Genomic DNA, 19343 nt, shown 5'->3' on the forward strand with positions numbered 1-19343 from the left:
AACATTCCTCACAGTGTATTGCTACATTCCTCTTTACTATAAACATTCCTCACATTGTATTGCTACATTCCTCTTTACTATAAACACTCCTCACAGTGTATTGCTACAGTCCTCATATTGTATTGCTAATATTGCTTATTCTGTGCCAGTATGCATATAAAACAATACGGTGATGCAAATATTCATTAACTATACAAGGGTAGGAGTGTGAATTTATAACGGTGGGTTGGCAGGTAACATATTAGCTATTTTGTTTAGGTTATACACGAATACATTACAAAATGTACAAATCATCACTGCATGAAGACGTTTTAAAGACAATTGTTTTCAGATTATATTTTATTCAATGCCCAAAGTAACAAATACAGAAATTTGTTTATTTAAAAAAAATCATTTACAATGAATGTACAACACTCATCCTGTAGAAAATAAATTATAAAGTTAAACAATATCTTAGTTTAAATGTTTTCACAATAATCAAACTGGATTAATATGCTTTCGGGTAAACAAGCTCTCATATGTTGCATATGTAATTCTTTGGTTGTTGTTGCTTTCTGTCTTTAATATTAAAATCAGACAATAAGTTTTCTCTATAGAAATGTTCACCTTTGATATGCTAAAAGTTGTTTTGCAGCTTCAGTTGCTAACAATCAGTCACAATTGTGACCAATCTGACAAGAAAAAAAGTAAAATCACAAAATAATACTGAGCTCAGAGGAAAATTCAAAAAGGAAAGTCCCTTATCAATTGGCAACACATCAAACCAATGAACAACAACTGTCATATTCCTCACAAAGTACAGGCATTTCCTTATGTAGAAAATGGTGGATTAAATCTGGTTGTTATAGCTTGATCAGACATATTTTGAGATTATACGGGTTAAATTTAAACGAACATTTATCAAAATCTTTATTTTTAGTTCTACAAATTGTTATTATTACAAGTAGATGGATGAAGTGAATAAGGGAACAATTGACATTAAATATGGAGCAAACACATTTTTGTGGTAAAAATTACGAACAACATACTCCTGGCTTAGTACTGGAATTTCCTTATGTAGAAAATTGATTAAATTTTGTGTTATAGCTAGATTAACCTCTCACTTGTATGAAAGTCATATAAAATTCCATTATATTGACAATTACCTGTAAACAAAACAAACAGACATGATAGGTAAAAATGTCAAATATAGGGGTAAAGCAGTCTACATTGTGATATTATTATACAACCACTTCATATGAAGCCAATATGGTGTGAATGGCTTTGACCAGTCATAAATAAAACTTATGATAGCAAACCACAAGGTGATAAAATAGTAAGACTCCTCTGATTACCTCTTTAAAAACAGGGATACAGTATTACATCAATATGATTTATAGTATACATGTATTTGATCTCAATCAGCTGATTAGTTTTAACAATTGCTCTGTTGATGTCACTGGTAGGGAACAAGTATAATTTTCACATACATACGCTGTAGCTTTACCATCTTTTTTAGTTAGTGTTTGTAGAATGTCTAATTTTGATTTTAGAAAACTATCATTTTGTCCATCACTTTTTATCAGTACTTTGTTAGGAATAAAATGACTGTTCACACAGTCAATCAGGGCTGTCAGATCTTCAGAACCAGGGTCACCAACAAGGATTATCTGAAAATGAATAAATTAGAAATCAAAATTGAATCTACTGTGCAGAACAATTCTTGTCTAAACTTTAATTTCTTATTAAACCAAGTTCATATTGTTCGTTCTTTTTCGTTATTTAGATTTCAGGGAAATTTAATGAGTGAAACATGTCAACCAATAAAAGATACAGTTTTCTTAAGTGTTAATAGCAGCATTTAAATGTTTTATCTGAAAAACTTGCATACCATCTGTTATCCATTAAAGGGAACTTTACCAGCACAAAACATAAGAGGTGTTGGTTCAGTAGCTCTTTTTTTTATTTCAGAGACAAGCAAAAAGGTTTGACAAATATCAGAAGATAGAGAAAATTCACAATATATACCAATTAAAATAGTAAACTACACTTTTAAAATTTCTGAACCTGATCATACAAGACGAACTGACCTGTTTTGTTGTTGACAGAGAAAACAGAAGTCCAGAAACCATCTCTGGTACAGCAAGAGGAATTTTCATCAAACGTTCATTAAACACAGTCAATATCTTGTTAGCTTTCTCTATGTATTCTGGTTTATCAATGAAGTTTGAAAGTCTGAGTAAGTTACTCACAGCTACTGAGTTTGAACAAGGCTCAGCGCCATCTTGATCTGTGAGTATATACAATTGGAAATCAATTTAGTTTAATTAAATTAATAATAATATTAATTACCCCCCTAACTCATAGAGTGTGTAATATATTAGAACAACCCCCTTGACTTTTTGTGTGTTCCTTCCTAGCTGCCATAACACCCAGCTTCTGTTTAAAGGAGTGAATTGATATTTGATAGGAAGTTAATAATGTTTTGTTGTAACCTGTAGGTTATTATCAGGTCTGCTAGGCAGTAACTGTCTGTTTGTCTCACTTTTCATTGTACCAGCTTGCAAAACTACACTGTCAACTTCATGTTGTTTTTAGTTGTCATTTTTATTTCCATTGCTTTTTTAGGTTGCAGTATTATTTACCTTGAAGTTTGTCTTACATGAACAATGGAATTGTTAACTTATCTTATTTGTTGCTGTCTAATGGACTTATACCTCATAATTTATTCATACCAAAGATCTTGTATTACTAAACTGTAAAGCCAATATAAAAAGTAAAGGTTTTAAAGAACTGTCATCTAAAAGCAAGATCATTAATTATTTGATAGACATAGTTTGTCAATGGACATTGAGAAACTAGGCATCTATTATTAATTGAACAAAGCACTTATTTGCTACAGTTGTTATCCATTCGTTTGATTTGTTTAAACTTTTAATTTTGCCTTGTGATTTTGGACTTTCCTTTATGAATTTTCCTCGGAGTTCAGTATTTTTATGTTTTTACTTTTTGCATTTGATGTTTATACATATAGTTTTAAAATTCAACCCCTATATAAAGGTCATTTGGTGATCATGAGAAGGCAAACATATTTTCAAAAGAAAAAATATTTTGCTCTTTACCTACCTTCTTTAAGTCTGAGTACAAGGGAGGAATCATTACCAACACTGTTAAAGTATCCTCCATCTTCTGTATCCCAGAATAACTCGTATTGTTTCTGCTGAAGTGACTCTGCCCAGGATAGCCACTTGTCATTAAAACTGGCTTCATATAAATCCAACAGACCTCGGATCATAAATGTGTAGTCATCTACAAAACCTTGTATAACTGTCTGTCTGGAAAAAAATAATCAAAGCATCCTTGGCACCATGTTCATGTCTGTGTTCATATTAGCATGAACATGTAATATGTTAACTTTAACATTAAAATCTTGGAGATTTAAATTTTTAATTAGAAACAGCAGCGGTTGGAAGATCTTTTTTAATTGAAAGAGATATACAAAGAATTAAAGAAAATAAACAAACAACTTGGTTTAAATTACTCACTAAATTTGTAAATCTCATTCTAGCTGCATTGGCCTTGTTTGAATAAAGCTTACAGAAAAGTTAGGAAAACTTAATGTCCCACCAGAAACTAGCTAGTACAAATATACGAACCCTTGGACAACATCCTTCCCTTCTGTGTAACAGCTACGTAATAAGACATTATCATCTGCTTTGTATAAGTATTTCTGTATAAAAGAGGCAGCATTTTCTGCTTTGGCCACGAAATCTTTGTTAGGCAAAACAGACCCTGCCTTTGCTAAACCAGATATTACTAATCCTACAAAATAAATTACAAGTTTCAGGACAATGTTGATTTTGCTAAGAAAATATTGATATATTTTCTTTCTTATCACTGTAGGTTAAAACCATGGTACAGGAATAAAATGAGGTAAAAATAAACCAGTTTAACATACACAAATCTCTTACTTTACATAATCAGTCTGGACTTCAGACAGGTTTGTACAAATCTAAACTGCTTTCCTTTTATATATATTAAACTAATGAAAAGTCCTGCAGTCTAGCTTCTACCATGGTGTTGTCAGTTTTTTTAACGATTTATGAGTTTGACTGTCCCTCTGGTATCTTTCGTCCCTCTTTTTTCTACCAGTATTACCAATCTGAACAACTAAGTAAAATAAATATATATTACAAATTATATATATCATGTAATCAAACATACCATTCCATGCAGATAAGATCTTAGTATCAAGATGTGGTTTTGGTCGCTTCAGTCTGACTTCATATAGAATTTGACGACATTGCTCTAATATCTGTTTGGTCTTATCAACTCCAATAGGAAATTTCTCTGCAGTCTGTCCTACAGAACCTTTAACAATCAAAACATTCTGATTCTTCAATTCATCATGTGGATCCTGAAATGAACATAAAGATTATCAGGACAAAAATATTACAATATCTGAAAAATTATAAGTCAAAATGTGGTTTTTCTTTCATAACTTGATTTAATGATGAGAATAGTAAATAAATAAAAGAGAAAAAAAAGAACACAGTACATAATATACACAGCTAGTGCAAAAGATACACTATCCAATTTTGCAATATACAATCATCTACATAACTTATCATGTAAATCTTTTCTTCTCATTATATCATATGAATAAGTACAACTGTGATCAAATATAAATCAGTTTTTTATAAGCTTACAGAATCCCAAAAGGGCTGAAAATCTGATGGACTAAGAGTTGGAAAAACAGTACAAATTTTTTTTATCAAGCCTTGCTAATTTGAAAAGATTTGTGATTTGTGGCCCTCCACTGCTCTGTACTGATTTGTAGCATAGGTGATATATATGTTTGTGTGTGTCATTAATTAATTAGTTTTCAGAGAACTTATTATATGTACCTGCATAGGATCAACATTTCCATCCTCTTTTATATCATAATGAAAACAAAATATGTCAGCCATTTTAATGTCTGGTTTATCTTCTACTGGTTCCTTCAGAAGAGACTGTATCTCCTCGTAGGTCCAAACACAGAAGGCACCTTCTTTTTTCTCTGAAGTGTCATCTACTGGGTAGGAATCAGCATCCTCTGCACTATAAAACCCACCTTCCTGAGAAAAAAAAGAATTTGGTTGTAGAAAAGAACATCTTGCAAATACTAAGATATGATTTTTTTTTATCTGTTTTTTAGAGGTATTATTTAATATCTAACTCTACAAAATTGATTATATTAAATATTTTAACATTTACATTTAGATCTCAGTTTTCATTGACTTGTTAATAATATCCATCATTATTAGCAGGGTTATTATGATTTGTAATACACATTATTACAACTTATTTCTAAAATAGATATAGGAAGATGTGGTGTGAGTGCCAATGAGACAACTCTCCATACAAATAACAATTTAAAAAGTAAACCATTATAGGTTAAAGTACAGCCTTCAACACAGAGCCTTGGCTCACACCGAACAACAAGCTATAAAGGGCCCCAAAAAAGTTCATTTAATAATTGTGTTTTTGACTGAAAAACATATATACTTAGCTTAGCTAGCTCGGACTTCTCTTGAACTGAATTGTAATGTGCGTATTGTTATGCATTTACTTTTCTACATTGGCTAGAGGTATAGGGGAAGGGTTGAGATCTCATAAATAATTTTAACCCCGCCACAATTTTGAGCCTGTCACATGTCAGGAGCCTCTGGCCCTTGTTAGTCTTGTATGATTTTTAATTTTAGTTTCTTGTGTATAATTCAGAGTTTAGTATGACGTTCATTATCACTGTACTAGTATACATACTTTTTAAGGGGCCAGCTAAAGGACGTCTAAGGGTGTGGGAGTTTCTCGCTACATTGAAGACCCTTTGTTGGCTTCGGCTGTTGTCTGCTCTATGGTGGGGTTGTTGTCGCTTTGACACATTACCCATTTTCTTTTTCAATTTTATCAGCTATATGTTCATGATGTTTAATAAACATGTTAAACACGGCTTCTTTCATGTGGGTCTCCATCTAGTGGCTGTCATTGGTTACTGTCTGTCATATTTTTGGTTTTTTTTTGTCATAAATCTGGTTGTTGAATTTCTCTGTTAATTTTTTTCACATTTTGGCATGTAAAGGCCTTTTTTTACTAACTATACAATATAAGATTTCTCATTGTTGAAAGATGAACTGTCACGTATACCTACCTAAATCCAAGACATTTGTTCTCTCTGGGATAGTTGTCTCATTTGTAATCATACCACATCTCATTATTATTATATCTATAGGATTTTTTTTATTGACTTACGGGACTTTGTAAATCTCTAGTTACATATTCCACTATATCTCTGGCAACATCAGCAAACGTTTCATCTTTAGTTATCTGTAATCAAATTCATCTTTCTCTTTTAAATTACAAATTGTTAAAGCATTTAAATTAAACAGATCCCCTTATTAAAGTTTTTAACACATTTATCTGTGATTCAAATATAACAAAAGATAAGGGGCTCTAATAGAAGTCTGCATCTTGGTCACTAAGAAACAAATTCAAAGGTTGGGAAGTGAAAATTATAGATTTAAGCATAAATGTTAAATTGCAGAATAAACATAATATTTGTACCTTGTATAAAATATTAAATTTATTTGTTCTAGCTCTAGCTACAAAAACAGGAGAAAAGCTTTGCAAGCCTCATTTTTTTCTCTATTTCCAAAGAAATGCAGACAACCTGATAATAGGTACATATTTAACAATTGATTTTTTTTCTGTTTTTCTAGTATACATACTTGATAGGCTGTGGCATAAGCCACCAACAACTGTCCTTGATCATACAACATTTTCTCAAAGTGTGGCACATGCCACAGTGTGTCTGTAGAGTATCTATGAAAGCCCTGTCAATAAACTCATCATCAGTATTGCAAAACATAAATATATTGATTTTTTTTTTTACATTAGCCTCTAAGGTTTTTTTAAGAATACAAATTTTCAAAACTTGAATATAATCATGTTTCAAATGTGTACCTTTTTTAATGTTGTGTAAAAATATAATCATGGAAACAGGATACAGTTAACCTAAAAAAAAAAGACCTAACTTTTTTATTATCATAAAATATCATTTGTACAGCCATTATTACACTTGTAATTTCTGAATAAAATTTGAAACATTTATTATTCTTGGTGTTTCAATTGTGAACAAACAAAAATATATGTTAAAACCATGATCATTTTTTGCCCCATTTTAAGTGAACAAATTTTTGTTTGTAAATTCTGTGTAATAATTGGTATTGTTTATATATATAGAGAAGTATAATTATTCATTCCATCAGGAGAATATTATCAGGGGAAATTCTGTCAGTAGTTTCTGCTTTAAATACAAAATAGAAACTTACTTTAGAAACATGATCATTAATTCCTCCTCTAGCCATGAACCTGAGTGTCTGCAGACTCATCTCTAAGGCCGTCTTACCTACTTCACTGTTAGGTTCTGTGGCATACAAATGGAACAGGAAATTAAAATTCACTGAAAAATAAAACACACTTAATAATTAGTCATGAAAATCTGTTTTATTATTACCAAAGAGGTGATCATGTTTAATACAATTGATGCCATTTTATGAGCAAACATAATCTACACAGTCAAAGATATAACTCTATAGGGTTATTACAGAAAATAACTTGCGTGTGTTATTACAGATACTTTCATGAGTTGTCTACTCTTTATTCCTTAAATTTTCTAAATCTGTAATAACATATGTTTGTTATTTGTAAAATTATTTCATTTATAGTGGGCTCTAGGGAACTCTTGAGACTTTGTGCAGAAACTAAATGCATAGCCTTGATAACTAATTTTTTAATTAAATTAATTCACTTTTGATTAATCATAATAAATCAATGAGACAAGGCTATTAAAGAATAAACTTAGCTGTGATAACAAGGCTAGGTTATTAAAGGAATACAACTTATTATATAAGACACTTGGGAATTACTGAGAAACTTGCGCAGAACCTCATTACATGCTCTGGTCATTATTTCTTACAATAAATTAAAATAAATTGTAATTAAGCATGATGTATGTCTGAGCAATGCTTTGAAGTGATATAGAGAAGCTGTGATAACACCCTTTAGTTATTACAGGCATATTTTTTCTGTAATAACATATAGGTGTACTATGCAAAATTGGCAAACTATGAACTGTTATATCTTTCAATAGTTAAGTATACATATAGACAAAAGTAATATCAATAGAACTTTTATACGTTTCAACTAAACTAATGATGTATATTGTCCCTTTTAAACATGTAACATACATATGTTATCACTATTTTGACTTTTTAGTTCACAATAACAAATGTATGTTATTTTTCTGTAATAACCCTATAGAGTTATATCCCTGACTGCTACATGGAATGATAAATACCAGCTTTTGATAGACATGCTTTAATCAAACATTGCGTCTGTCCCAAATCAGGAGCCTCTGGCCTTTGTTAGTCTTGTATTATTTTTAATTTTAGTTTCTTGTGCACAATTTGGAATTTAGTATGGCGTTCATTATCACTGATGTAGTAAATATATTTGTTTAATGGTCAGCTGAAGGACGCTCCGGGTGTGGGAATTTCTCGCTGCATTGAAGACCTGTTGGTGACCTTCTGCTGTTGTCTGTTTTATGGTCGGGTTGTTGTCTCTTTGACACATTCCCCATTTCCATTCTCAATTTTTATTTGATTAAAACTGATATGTGTACCTGAAAGTTAACAACTTTCTGTTTTACAATAATCATAAAAGAAATTAAGTAGATGCCAAGCAGGCTATAAATCCTGAGATATGTCAGACATACTCAATCATTTTAGGACATTTATCTAAGTATATATACCTGGCTGGGGGAACTTCGGAGCTTTACCAAACCCTCCTAATTCTTCATCATATGACTTTTGTAACATTTGATAACACTTAGAGACACTCTCCCTGCCAGGACATCCTAGGTCAGCTGACCCTGCTAACAATGTACCATTCATCAATGCATCCAATATGGCTGTTCCTTGATGATCTATCAACTCTCTCTTCTCCACCCACTAACAAAAATATACTATCAATTAGAAACTCAAACTGCACAATTATCTCCCTTAGAAAGAGTTAAAAAAAAAATTATCATTTACAAAATAAAGATGCAGATTAATTTGTATTTGTATTTAATACAAAGTTGTTTTTCATTATAGTGCATATTTTGGAAATGAACCTCATTAAAGAACAACTTTACTTTGTTTGTCGTTTGTTTATGTGTTACATATTTGTTTTTCGTTTAGTTTTTACATAAATAAGGCCGTTAGTTTTCTCATTTGAATAGTTTAACATTGTCTTATCAGGGCCTTTTATAGCTGACTATGTGGTATGGGCTTTGCTCATTGTTGACAGCTGTACAGTGATTATAGTTGTTAATGTCTGTGTCATTTTGGTCTTTTGTGGATAGTTGTCTCATTGGCAATCATACCACATTTTTTTTTTATATTCACTAAATATACTGAATGCAGAACTTTGTAAATTGCTCATTACACACAATTTCTTCAGAACTTAACAATTTTATTATTGTGATTTATATGATTATATTATGCTGTGAGGATTGAAATTTTTAATATAAAAAAGATGTGGTATGATTGCCAATGAGACAAAATGTCTACAAGAGACCAAAATGACACAGAAATTAGCAAATATAGGTCACTGTACAGCCTTCAACAATGAGCAAAGCCCATACCGCATAGTCAGCTTTTAAAGGCCCCGAAATGAAAATGTAAAACAATTCCAATGAGACAACTAACGGCCTTATTTATGTAATTTCCTTTATTATTGTGATTGTTGACTAATGGAAAAAATGCCAGAACATTACTGTGATTTCTGGAAATGGTGCATATCTATAATACTCTTAAAGTTAAAAAGAAATAGTTAAGCATATTCTATCTTGTTGCAATAAATTAGGATAATGTAATAAAAACATTGCAAAATTTCCTGAATTTAAAGTAGCCTTGAACATGTTGAAGTTTCTGTCATAGACATGTTTTTGTTAGTTTTTTTCTAAATCTGACACATTATAACCAGTTTTGAAAAAAATAATAATCTTGTTTATTATATAGTAAAAGAAAAATAAAATATTTGTTAGTTAACATATACATGATATATGGACCATGGTTACCTGTTGTGCAATCTTTTTCAGAATACTCTTAAACCCTGGTCTGCCATAATATCTATCGTCTGGAGGGAAATATGTTCCTCCTACTATAGGCTTCAAGTCTGGTGTCAACCAAACACTCATAGGCCATCCTCCACTTCCATGTGTAGCCTAAAACAGACAAAATTATAATGTTACCAAACATTAATAGGCCATCCTACAACCACAATTAGGCCTAAAAATAGTCACAATGTAATAAGAGTTCCTGATGAAGGAAATCCCAAAAATAGCTTTGGGTGCATGAAAATAATTAAGTGTTGTTTTAATTTTTTGCCTGTATTTAGTCCATTACCCACACAAATATTGTTCAAGTTATTTTGATACAGAATTGATATATAAACAGGTATCTGTACAGATGTCACATACACTTTATCAACATTAAAATGTAATTATAAATATCCACAGAAACAGGCCTGAGTACACAGTTATTTCAAAGCCCACTTCTTTTAGACAATAAATGAAATTTAAAAATTGGACCTACTTTCTCAATAATATTTTTACTGCGTGTTGAACTACTTTTGGGATAAATTATGTAAAAGTTATAGAAATCTTAATCATCTCTAACTCAAAATATGGACAATTTTATGTAAGGGGGTCTTGAAATCTTTGACAGCTTCTAAATCACTACTTTACTTTAAAATTCATGACTCATTTTTTTTTTATAGTGTAACTTCATCTCCCTACTTGCTATTTGAGGCATAAAACATAAAGAAATAAAATTTGTAAGGAGTATGAAAAATATTAGCAAGTAACACACTGTCCACACTAAGGACTATATTCATGGACCAGAAAAATCAAAGAACAATAACTGTACACATGTTCCCAAGTCAACGTTGTATAGTTATTTCAATACAGATACCTGTACAAATGGCATATAAAAAAGAAGATGTGGTATGATTGCCAATGAGACAAGTCTCCACAAGAGACCAAATGACACAGAAATTAATAACTATACCACCTACAACAATGAGCCAAGTCCATACTTTATATTCAGCCCTAAAAGGCCCAAATGACAAATTCAAACGAGGAAAACTAACAGCCTAATTAATGTACAAAAAAATGAACAAAAAACAAATATGTAACACATAAACAAACAACAACCACTGAATAACAGGCTCCTGACTTGGAACAGGCACATATATACAGGATGTGGTGGGGTTAAACATGATAGCGAGATCCCAACCCTCCCCTAAGGGGACGACCATTTGATATTCTGGGGGGGCCAGGAGGATTTTGAAAATAAATAACTTAGCCTTGATAATTACAAAAATAAATGGTTTGTTCTTTGGTAGTTTGAAAATAAATTATCTGACTTGGAATGTATTGAAAATAAATAACTTAGCAGGTCTTTAGCTTCTTGGGCCTTCAGCGGTTCCAAAACCCTTCAAAAAAAATTTTGCCTCGCTCCGCTTGGCGAAATATGTTTGACAATACTTTTGGAAAGGCTACCTAAACCAAACTTTAATACTATGTACATTGTATATATTCAATACATGTATATTGGTTGGGTATATCAAGGAATTGTATATTATACAATTCCATGGGTATATAAATGATTCTTTTCGTGGAGAAAAGTATAAAATACTTAATCTAATTATACCAATTGTCTTTTATAATATACTATGTATTTGTGTTTCGTTTGTCCTGTCTCGCTATGTATTATCTTAATATGTTTGTATATATTGTCCTCTTGTACACAAGTACAAATGTATGTGTCTGCATGAGGTTATCAATAAAATCTTGAGTCTTAAAATTTTTGCAGGGGATTTAATGATTAATTTTGATTAAATGATACACAATAACTTGACTGTACATGTATTATTTATAATTAACAAATATTTTTAAAATTGTATGTTTTCGAATATCGTAAATATAGTTGTGAAAATGAATAATCAGTCCCTTGCTTTAATGAAAATGAAAAATCTTGCTTCAATAGTGCAGAAAATGAATAATCTGTCCTCTTAGTTTACAAAAATAAATAACCGATCAAAAACAAATCCTCCTGGCCCCCCCAGAATATCAAATGGTCGTCCCCTAACCTTACACAGTGGTGTAACAGTACAACATAAGAACGAACTATAAAAATCAGTGGAAAAAGGCTTCACTCGTCAGATGGATAAAAATACAAATATTACAAATACAAGTGTTCACTTTATCAACATTTATAAATAAATATCTACAAAGACATTGTACAGTTATCTCAATACAATAAACAATTACCTGTACAAATGTCATGTAGACTTTATCAAAAGTAACATCAACAATTACCTGTACAAATGTCATGTTGACTTTATCAAAAGTAACATCAACAATTACCTGTACAAATGTCATGTAGACTTTATCAAAAGAAACATCAACAATTACCTGTACAAATGTCATGTAGACTTTATCAAAAGACACATCAACAATTACCTGTACAAATGTCATGTAGACTTTATCAAAAGTAACATCAACAATTACCTGTACAAATGTCATGTAGACTTTATCAAAAGTAACATCAACAATTACCTGTACAAATGTCATGTAGACTTTATCAAAAGAAATATCAACAATTACCTGTACAAATGTCATGTACACTTTATCAAAAGTAATATCAACAATTACCTGTACAAATGTCATGTAGACTTTATCAAAAGTAATATCAACAATTACCTGTACAAATGTCATGTAGACTTTATCCACATCAGGTCTTTCTTCTCTGTCCACTTTTATACAAACAAAATCATCATTGAGAATCTTGCCAACTTCTTCATTCTCAAATGATTCTCTTTCCATAACATGGCACCAATGACATGTTGAGTAACCAACAGATAAAAATATTGGTTTGTTTTCTTCTTGGGCTTTGGTAAAAGCTTCTTTACCCCAAGGATACCTTAGAAAAAAAATTAAAAGCAGCTACATATAAAGGTATCATACCACTAATTCAAAACCCCTCTATATTCAACCACAGTTTTAACAGCTCTTACAGTAACCTATAGTTGTTAATTTCTGTATCGTATTTGTCTTTTGTGGAGAGTAGTCTCATTGACAACTATACCACATCTTCTTTTTTTTTTATATTTTGAGCATTTTACCTTTACTCTTTTTTGTGATAATTTTTCTGTATACATGGTATATGCTACTTGCGTGTGATTGTAGCTGAAAAACACACTCTTGGTTTGAAATTATCATCAATTAAAATGTATCTATTAGTTGACCTACCAGTTAACCGGATTAGAAGCATGTTGTAACAAGTAAGGAGATTTCTCATTTGCCAGACGATTTCTGAACTTTCCACTATCAGAGGACGCCATTCTGGTGAAGGTTTGGAAATTAACCCCTCTCCTGTAATGAAGAAATAACATTGTATTAAGGACACTAGTACTTTAAATTATAAAGTAACGTTTTGTTGTAAAAATAAAAATAAATTATATTTATCACAAATCATGCTATTAAAAATAAACATATCAATTGGCAGGCCATGCACATCACCCTATGGAAAATACTTAAACCTTGTTTAAATACATGTAGTATTTTGTACAAAACATCCACCATGCTAATTACATGTACATTTAGGTTGATCCATAATTTTGGTAATTCATTCATTACCTTGTATTTAGTTATATTATTAATTTGTATATTTTAACAAATTTGATTCGTTTAGGGATAGTCACATGTTAAACTATATTTTTGAAGGTAGAGAGAAAACGGCGAATAGCAAAAAGCATACTGCACAGAGCATATTGCACAGTTATTTTTAGAATATTTAAAAACCGATTTACTTTGTGACGTCATGACTTGTAATGAATTTCAGGATATCGTTCAACGTTTTGAAACAAATGATATCTGTGATCGATTATTTGACGAAAAAAATATTCAATAGAAACAAAATCAAACAACGATTTTGATTCAAATATGCATAATGATAATGATCTGAAATTAATAATATTACAAATATAGCCTTTGTATGAGGTCAATACAGGATATATCGACCCAAAGAAGTATATCGACCTCGGACTTCGTCCTCAGTCTATATACTTCTTTTAGGTCAATATATCCTTGTATCGACCCCATACATTGCCATACAAAAGCTATATTTGTATAGTAACATTGTATTACTCAAGATACAATGTACATGAAACACTATTTGTATAGTAAAATCCTGATACATGATACACTATTTGTATAGTAAAATCAAGATACATGATACACTAGTTGTATAGTAAAACCAAGGTTAATGATACATTAGTTGTATAGTAAAACCAAATTACCTGATCAATGATATACTAGTTGTATAGTAAAACCAAGATTAATGATACACTTGTAAGGTACATATATCCATACAAATAATATTTATAGATCATTGTTTTATAATTCTGTGCTCATAAATCTAATATGAACATGATGTAAACAACATTATTATACTCTACAATCTGAATATAAGATGGCTTTAGACTTGTAAGGTACATATATCCATACAAATAATATTTATAGATCATTGTTTTATAATTCTGTGTCATTTTGGTCTCCTGTGGAGAGTTGTCCCAATTACAATCACACTAATTCATATTTTTTCTATGATTTGATATAAATATCTTATAATTTAACTATAAAAAAAATCACACCTGCAGACATCCAGGGTGATAGGTTTTGAAAATTGGTACAGAACTTCTTCTCTGCAAATATTGCTTCAAATATGAGTAAGAGAAAAGACAAGCATACTTCTAGCAAGAATATTTTTTGGTATATTGACATGTTGAAATACACAGATGTATGAGGGTATGGATGGCAGCCAAGGTCCTTTATTTTTGGAAGTAAAGTTAGATGCGTGGGACAGCTATGTAGTATGACTGTTGTCGTACAATTCTATAAGTATAAATATCTGCTATCTATTTGCACATGTCTTTTATATAACGTTACCTATATAACTGTGTAAGTAAAAACTTATCCATTGGAACTCATTTCTGACAGCTGACAGCGCATTAGATGGAATGGGAAAAGACACGACATTTTTCGCAATAAACTGTTCCCGTGATATGAAAATGTCGCCTGTAATGGAGCACCTCATTTATATATTTTAGCAACTTCTTCAGACCACATTGTACACTGTTACATATATTCTTGTATGTAAAGATATCAACCGGTTCTTTATTAGTACCTATAGTTATATAAATATTTAAGAAAGAATAACCTATACTTATATACAATATTTAAAATATGACCCATGCTTATATAAGCACTAACTAATCATCACTCATAATTCATAAATATATCAGCTACCCTTAAGTTTTATATATGAATTGGCATCGTTTGGTGCACATATATTTTATCGTTATATATAGTATAATACGCATGGATTGTTATATTGGTGTGTATATCAATCATACCTCAAATCAATATACAGTTATCAAACGTAAATGCATTTTGATATAGGATATCATTAAAAAGGAGGGTCATTTTGATATTAAAATCTCGCAAAATTATGACCCATATTTTTGGCACTTCCCCGTATACCAAATAATAGGAAGATACCCCCCCCCCCTTGTACTTACACGAGCACTGAAAACATCGGGTTCCATACTTAGAATAGGATCAGCCCACTTTTCCAGAGATCGCACCGGCTCTTTCGTTGTGTTCGTGTTGCTGAGTCTAGTTTTCTTCGTTGTGTTAATTTTTGTTTTGTTATTTCGTCGATTTTCGATTTTTGCCATTGTCAGTTCGTTTTTGAGAGGGGCGAAAAATACCTGTAGGGATATTCAAACTCATCAATCGAAAACAACTCCATGGCTAAAAAGACAAACAGACAAACAATAGTATGAATACAAAACACAACATAGAAAAATAAAGGCCAAGCCACACGAAAACCATCAGAAAACTGGGGGAGATCTCAAGTGTTCCGTCGTGTTGCTCGTGTTAAAACAAAGCCGATAACAAGTGTCATTCGGCAGGTCACATTCGTGAAAAGAGTACGGGATTTTACTTTCGAAAATAGGAATATATCCGCTATCATCTGTGAAGGGGATATTCAACAACGGCAAACCGACTCGTGATGACGGCCATAAAATATTCGAAAGGATGATTCCAACTTCACTATAATTTAGAATTCTTAGTTTTATAGCTTCCTTGTGTGGAGCAACCATCTTTCAGTGAGATCATGACAGGAATGAAACTTGCCAATTTCTCATCAGTAACATACTCATTGCTTTATCAAATGACGTATTAGTTCAAGCGACACTGATGACTAAACGCGCGTCTGGCGTAAAAATTTAAAATCTTAGTTAGTTATCTTAGATAATATGCTACGCTCGTGCATGTTTACAATATATGGACCTCTATACGAGGAACGTGCTCCTTCACCCAAAAAGGTGGCTTCAAAGGAATCATGATGAAGAAGTCCTGAAACAGAAAAAAACACAAGATTTACGACAAAAAGGACGATTTCTATTAATTTTCCCTTTTTCAGGAGGGGAAGTTCCTTTGGCACCGTCTTATGGTGTTTATATATTTTATAACTCGTTTGCTTGGTCTGTGTCCGTAGTGACGGTTTAGACTTTAACGAACGTACTAATCTATGTACTTTTGGTTAATCATCAATTCATGGATTTACTTAGGGATTACTTAAAACTTTTATTACATTCTTCCTTAGATATACGGATTTGGTTTTGAAGTTTGGTTGGACCTGTAGAAAAATTATTTCAAAAGGGAGAGCACATCCTCATTTTTACGGATATGTTGTTTGGTCTTTGATGCATGATTTTTTTCTGATTAGTTGTTATTGGCTTTGCACTAGCTGTCAGTAACTGCAAATACTCTTAGATTGGCTTACTTCATTTAACATTCTAACATGACGTCCTTCAAACGCTTTGAGTACACACCCGTGGTAAAATATGAATATATTTCATGGGCTGTTCCCATTGTACCCCCACGTCATATGTTTTTTAATGAATGAGCGACTTGACGTCATAGAACAATGACGTCAGAATATAAGCAATTTACGGGAAAATACACGCTTGTGAAACGGAAAATCATCATAACAAGGAAACGTTAACAAATGATGCTAAAATGAGTTATATTAGCCGTTTTTGTATACATATGAGACATATAAGTACAATAATAATTAGATTAATCTAAAATTATCTAAATATGTTATTATAAATAGTTTAAGTATCATCATTTATTCAGTTTGCTCCGTTATTTTACGTCAATTTAATAGTGCGTTTATATATTGGAACGGCAAATAATGCCATCACCTAGAGCGCTTCGATCCAAAATAATTGCCGTATTTGTCCTATTAGAATCGAAATAATTCATGGGGGCTTGAATATATCTAGATTTTACCACGGGTTGTCCCTTTATGCCGATATTTTACCCCTCGCTATCGCTCAGGGTAAAATATTTGTCATAAAGGGCCAACCCGTGGTAAAATCACGATATATTCAAGCCCCCATGAATTATTTCTTAATTTAACCATATTTATAAATTTTGGTATCTGGTTTTTATAATCAGTTGACAAAAGACATTTTGTGTAAGGTTTGCTTTGAAGCTGTCACGTGCGCAGTTGACTGTACTGTGGTTATTTGTAATGTTTCACTGAATGATGGAATCTTGGAAAAAAATAAATGTCTTTATATTTCCTTCGTGGTTTGTATATATGACTAAATATTTAGATGCTGTTTACTTGTTCTGCTGTCGGTTGATAATAATATTTCAGATGGTATAACATTCAGGTTGTTAATGACTATATAAATCACTATTAGTCGCCTTTAAATCGTTATTCCACAATAACATCAAGACAATTTGAACACAGCCATACAAAAATCTTTTTTTTTTTTTAAATCTGATTGTTACATTTCAATGTAAGTTAACGAAACAAATACACATATAATTAACAAACAAACACAATATTTTAATTATTCGATGGAAAGAACTAGATAAAGAGAAATTATAACAATTTTTAAAAGTTAAAAAAAAAATAATAAAAAAAACTAAATTTGAAAGACAATTTTATATGATAACATGTTAAAATTTAGTTTATGACAGATTAATGTTGAATGAGATGAAAGTAAAGGGGGATACTAACGATCCATAATAAATGGTTAAATTGATGTGTACATGCATGTTTATTCTGCAATTAAAAAAAAAGTTATGTAAGACTTACAGTCTTCACATATTGTAAGCAAAATTCATGACCGTGACCTCGTGATCCCTTTTTTTAACCATAGATGCGTCATAGTGTTTCGCTTGAAGTCAAGTGTTATAGTTGTGGAATGATGCATTGTTGAACAAGTAATAATGATAGTTTTTCTTATATGGACGAATTTATAACAATTACAATATAACTCTGATTCAAAAACTATAAGATCTATTATATTATCATTAAAGCGCAAGAACGTACGTTCTACAAATCAAAGTAGAAGAGATATGGTATGATTTATATGATTACAAATGAGATAACTATCTATTAAGACCAAAAGACAAATATTACTACCACAAATTCATCTGCAAAAAGGCATTTGTAAAGGGTTTTGTTTTACTGATGCATAATCGTGTTTGTTTTTGTCCACATTATGTTATAAAATATATGAAACAATAGTACAAAAAGTCCTTCAACCCCCAAAAGTACCAAACATATCATATAGAATAACAACGTTCTTCATGGTCGCTCCAACAATTGTCCTCATAACACTATGACTAGGGGGTAATCGATATTCATACTGTAAAAAATGACTTTTTGGTCATTCAGGTAAAAAGTTTGTTCATTACTAGTTGTTTCAATTTTAATTAAAAGAGAAGGGATTGAAAGAGTTACTATCTGTCCCTTGAACAAGCAAAATTCGTCTATTCGTTCAGAAATATGTTAGTCACTACGGATAAATTTATAAGTTATGATACATCTCTGACGTCATGATAAAATTAAGAAATACTTCATGGAAGCCATAGATTATTGGAAATTTACACATGGCCTGGGCCGTGATATTCGAATTTTATCCTGAGCGTTAGCGAGGGATAAAATCAACGAATATCACGGCCCAGGCCATGTGTAAATTTCCAATAATCTATGGCTTCCATGAATTATTTCGATTCTAATAGGACAAATACGATCATTAAAAAAACTGAAGCGAGGTGGGTAAATCTGTGTGTATGGCTGTTCTTTTTTACTCCCTGTTAGATAAAGCTCATCATTTTA

General features: G+C 31.3%; 1 protein-coding gene across 2 annotated transcripts; it reads right to left on the minus strand.

Annotated features, from left to right (window-relative positions):
- Positions 1-316: 316 nt before the first annotated feature.
- On the minus strand, positions 317-15180 carry LOC134725972 (spermatogenesis-associated protein 20-like). 2 transcript variants are annotated; one of them, XM_063590309.1, is made up of 14 exons: positions 15077-15180; positions 13379-13501; positions 12830-13049; positions 10142-10288; positions 8831-9029; positions 7350-7480; positions 6747-6851; positions 6271-6345; positions 4887-5096; positions 4204-4396; positions 3636-3801; positions 3106-3314; positions 2070-2269; positions 317-1649 (listed from the first exon to the last, which is right to left on the minus strand). In XM_063590309.1, exons 1-14 carry the CDS (start codon positions 15106-15108, stop codon positions 1401-1403), a joined length of 2259 nt encoding a protein of 752 aa, XP_063446379.1. In that variant the 5' UTR covers positions 15109-15180; the 3' UTR covers positions 317-1400. The 2 variants fall into 2 exon arrangements, with proteins under 2 accessions (XP_063446379.1, XP_063446380.1); XM_063590310.1 differs by lacking the exons at positions 12830-13049; positions 13379-13501; positions 15077-15180 and adding an exon at positions 12398-12466.
- Positions 15181-19343: the final 4163 nt, after the last annotated feature.

This window comes from Mytilus trossulus, chromosome 7 (genome assembly GCF_036588685.1).
Source record: "Mytilus trossulus isolate FHL-02 chromosome 7, PNRI_Mtr1.1.1.hap1, whole genome shotgun sequence".
NCBI classification, from domain to species: domain Eukaryota; kingdom Metazoa; phylum Mollusca; class Bivalvia; order Mytilida; family Mytilidae; genus Mytilus; species Mytilus trossulus.

Excerpts from the sequence above, each read along its gene's own strand:
- LOC134725972 (XM_063590309.1), bottom strand. The coding sequence starts at position 15,108 with ATGGATAAGTTTTTACTTACACAGTTATATAG. Across the intron at positions 9,030-10,141 it reads TGAAAAAGATTGCACAACAG|TGGGTGGAGAAGAGAGAGTT; the intron begins GTAACCATGGTC and ends TATTTTTGTTAG. Across the intron at positions 3,802-4,203 it reads GATCTTATCTGCATGGAATG|GATTAGTAATATCTGGTTTA; the intron begins GTATGTTTGATT and ends TTTATTTTGTAG.